Source organism: Chionomys nivalis, chromosome 17, assembly GCF_950005125.1.
Source record: "Chionomys nivalis chromosome 17, mChiNiv1.1, whole genome shotgun sequence".
NCBI classification, from domain to species: Eukaryota; Metazoa; Chordata; class Mammalia; order Rodentia; family Cricetidae; genus Chionomys; species Chionomys nivalis.
In genome coordinates, this window is record NC_080102.1 from 39547778 (window position 1) to 39551483 (window position 3706).

The 3706-nt window shown below is 55.9% G+C and overlaps 1 protein-coding gene across 1 annotated transcript; it reads right to left on the reverse strand.

The window, feature by feature from the left end:
• Positions 1 to 1213: 1213 nt before the first annotated feature.
• Tnfrsf13c (TNF receptor superfamily member 13C) lies at positions 1214 to 2425 on the reverse strand. Its single transcript, XM_057792668.1, has 3 exons — positions 2278 to 2425; positions 1881 to 2084; positions 1214 to 1392 (listed from the first exon to the last, which is right to left on the reverse strand). The coding sequence occupies exons 1-3, from the start codon at positions 2423 to 2425 to the stop codon at positions 1214 to 1216; spliced, it is 531 nt and encodes a 176-aa protein (XP_057648651.1).
• Positions 2426 to 3706: the final 1281 nt, after the last annotated feature.

The window sequence follows — 3706 nt, forward strand, 5'->3', positions numbered from 1 at the left end:
AGGTTAAATAACTTTACAAAGAAATAAGGCTGATTTAGCTTACAGTTCTGAAGGTTCAAGGGCCACATCTGATGATAGCCTTCTCGCTGGTAGAGCCCAGAGTTAGCACAATATATCACGTGGCCAGAAACAGAGACTGTTCCTTGTTTATCGCTCTGTCCTGATGACTCTACCTGACCTTCCAAGCATACCACTTCTAAACACCAGAATGAATTAATTTTCTAATAATAATAAAAGAAAAAATATCAAAATTTAAAAAAGATTTTATTAACTATTATTTTGAGACTTGGCCTCACTATACAGCTCTGGTTAGCCTAAAATTTGCTCTGTAGACCAAGCTGGTCTCCAATGTACAGACATCTGCCTGCCTCTACCTCCCCAGCACTGGGATTAAAGTTGTGTGCTGCCATGCCCAGCTTATATTTTATAATTTGTAAGTGTGTGTGTGTGTGTGTGTGTGTGTGTAAGGTGTGCATGTGAGTGAAGATGCCCATGGAATCCAGAGGCAGCAGATCCCCTAAAGCAAGAGTTCAAGTAGGTACCGACTCACCTGAAGTGCATGCTGGGAATCAAAACTCTGGTCCTCTGGGAAAGCCGTCAGCATTCTTAACCACTGAGCCATCTTTCCAGTCCCTATTTTTAACACTTTTAATTGTATGCATGTGCATGTGTGTGCATGTGTGTACGTGTGTGTGTGTGTGTGTGTGTGTGTGTGTGTGTGTGTGTGTGCAAGCAAATGAGGGCTGGTACCTTTGGAGGCAAGAGGCTTTGGCTCTCCCTGGGCCTGGAGTCCCAGGTGGTTGTGAGCTGTCAGACATGGACACGGGGAAACTGGGGAAACTGGGCAACCGCAGTCCTCTGCAGGAACAGAACATGGACTCCACTGCTGAGCCATTTCTTCAGTCCACCACCCAAATTTTGTAGAAAGAGATTGAGTGTCCAAGTCTCTAACTCTTCGAAGAGATTATTATCCCACACTCGAGCCTGCCCAACCGTTTAAGGTATAAGAGTTTAAAAACAGTCTCAAAAATGAGCCAAAGACTAACACAAAATCAGTCTGGTGCTGGTGGGAGCCTGTGGTCTGTAGTGTCTGTGGTTCTGCCGGGTACCCTCCAGGCAATGGGCTCCGTCCCTGAAGGGCTGAACCCCTTTTCCAAGGCCTCGGGGGAGAGTCCACAAAGCCGGTAGGGCTCCCCGGTTCCCTCCATAGCTGCTATTCCTCAGGGCCGGCTGTCTTGGTGGTCACCAGCTCAGTGGAGCCCAGTTCTGTGGCGGGCACTGGGATGCTGTGGCTTGGCAGGGTGGTGTCGGCATCTTCTTTGAGGGTAGGCCAGATGGGAGCGGAGGCAGGGGGGGTTTCTGAGGAGGACACGAAGACATTGTCCAGGGACTCTGGGGTAGGTGAGGGACCGGGGAAGGCAGGTCAGGATTGAATCGCAGCCTCCCTGTGACGCCTGTTCTAGAAGCCTCCTGGGGAACAGCCCTCAGTGGAGGAAGTGGGGCAGCACATGACAAGTCTTCAGGACAGGAAGTGCTGAGTCCAGAGACATGTAAGATGAGGTGGGGGACACCGACATGGGGAGACGGGTGTCTGGGTAGTCCACTGGGCATAACCTAGGACCAGGCCACTCGGACTCCCAAAGGGAAAGGCAGACACTTTCATCCCCCAAAATCTCTTCCTGGACACTGAGTCTCCTTGCTTAGATTAAGGCTTGGCCTGTGCTGTCCTCCCTGCTTACTTGACAGCCTCAGCGCTGACTCCTCAGGACACCCCCCGCCCCCCCCCCCGCAATCCTGGGTCCGGTTCCAGACATCCCCTATAATAGGAGTTGTATCCCCCACCCCAGCCGCCGTTGTGCTTCCCCAGACATGGTTCTCACCTTCCTGGACCCCGTCTGGGGTGTCAGGGGAGGCCATCCTGCGCTGCCGCCACCACCTCCAGATCACCAGGGCCACCAGGACCAGAACCAGCACCAGTCCCAGGAGCGCGGGGGCGCCGAAGAGCAGCCCGGGCAGTGGCAGCGTCGCATCTGGCCCTGGTCCCGTGCCCACCGACTCCTGCGGCTGCAGCGCTGTCCCGGGCGCTGATGGTGAAGGGGATGCGGATGGAGGGCGGAGGACCGAGGGGCCGAAGGCTGGGCGGAGGAGGGACAGAGAAGGAGATGGGCGGTGAGGGCCCTGAGGAACCGCTGGCCCCAGTATCAGCTGAGGGGCACGTGGCGCTGCCGGGCTGGGGACCTTAGGGCAGATCCCGCCTGTCCCCCTGGGCTGTCTTACCATGCCGAGGAGGGTCCGGTGTGCGGAGGAGGTTACATTCCAAGCAGCGTCGCACCAGAGGGTCGAAGCACAGTGCCTGAATGCATGGCGTGGGCATGGGGCTGTCCCGGCTTCTCCGGCTTCTGGTCCCGCGCTTCCGGGCGCCCATGTCGCCACCGCATGCAGGTGGGACAGAGGTCTGAGTCTGGACTCTGTGCCCCTCTAGTCTAGAATGAAACCCAGACAGAGCAGCAGCATCCTCCGCCCCGCCCTTGCATGCTGGGGTGGGACCACTGGGGTGGAGCTGCAACCTCGCCTGAACCCGAGACCTCTTTCACCTGTGGTTCCTGTATTAAACCACTCAACTGTCACCGCAGACGACAGCTGAGCATTGCTAGCGCTGAGGGGTCAAACTAGAGGCTGCTCTTGGACCGCAGAGGGGATGGGACCCAACAGTCACCTACCTCCCTCAGTCTCCCGCTGCCTCTGCTGTAGCTCACCAAGGCCATCTGCCCCTAATCCCTCCTGCTTCCTGCTCTGCCCTTCCCAGGGTCAGGCCATCAAATGCCCACAGTGGTGGCTGAGGGACACAGATATCCTAAAAGATTTGCCAGTCTCACCATCCACTAGTCATCCATATCCTTGTCCTTTGCCCAGCCCCGCCTCCCTATCCCTTTGTCCCCTTTGAGAGTAATGGGGACAGGCAGCTAGTTATCCTGAATTCCATGGGAATGGGTAGGTATGGGGCCTGCCTGAGGGCCACCAGCACAGATCACCACCAAAAAAATGGCAAGAAAACTTGAGAAAAAGACACGGTGTTGGTAGAGAGGAGATGTCTAGGGGCCAGTAGTGGGGTGGAGTATGAACAAAACCCTGGTGGCACAAATGGGAAGGCCAAGGAGTACTGGGACTTGGGGAGTGGTGGGGGGCTAGGGTGCTGGGGAGCTTCGCAGGTCTGAAGGCAGAGCCTGGGTAGGATCTGCAGATTAGTAAGGGGACTGATTCCCTACAGTTCCTTTTCCAGAGCTGCAACCCTGCTTGGTCGTGTCTTTGCCTTGTCCATGTCGCTGCTGTATCAGGCCCTGGTTTTGGTCTCTTGCTTGTACCTCTCATCAGCATCGCTCAAACCCTGTCAGTCACACAAACAAGCTCTCTGGGTCTTGGGACATATGCAGTCCCCTCCTCAGAGGTCATGGGCTGAGCAGTGCCTGAGGGGGCTCCCAGCTAGAAGCTCGGGCCTGTAGTCCCTTGGTGTGCCTCATGGGGGGGGTCATACAGAAGACCTCTTAGGCTAGGGGCTGAGGGATATCTCCGGCAGCTTCAAGGGGCAGGGAAACGTGCCCTCCAGGAAATGGCATGGGGGAAGGCCTGTGAAGGCGAAGGGCTGCACAAACTGGGGGACGGACATGGCAACTGCTGTGGGGTGCTGGGAGAAAGGAAAGCACCACTG

Excerpts from the sequence above, each read along its gene's own strand:
- Tnfrsf13c (XM_057792668.1), bottom strand. The coding sequence starts at position 2,425 with ATGGGCGCCCGGAAGCGCGGGACCAGAAGCCGGAGAAGCCGGGACAGC. Across the intron at positions 2,085-2,277 it reads ACCGGACCCTCCTCGGCATG|CGCCCGGGACAGCGCTGCAG; the intron begins GTAAGACAGCCC and ends CTTCACCATCAG. Across the intron at positions 1,393-1,880 it reads CCCAGACGGGGTCCAGGAAG|AGTCCCTGGACAATGTCTTC; the intron begins GTGAGAACCATG and ends CACCTACCCCAG.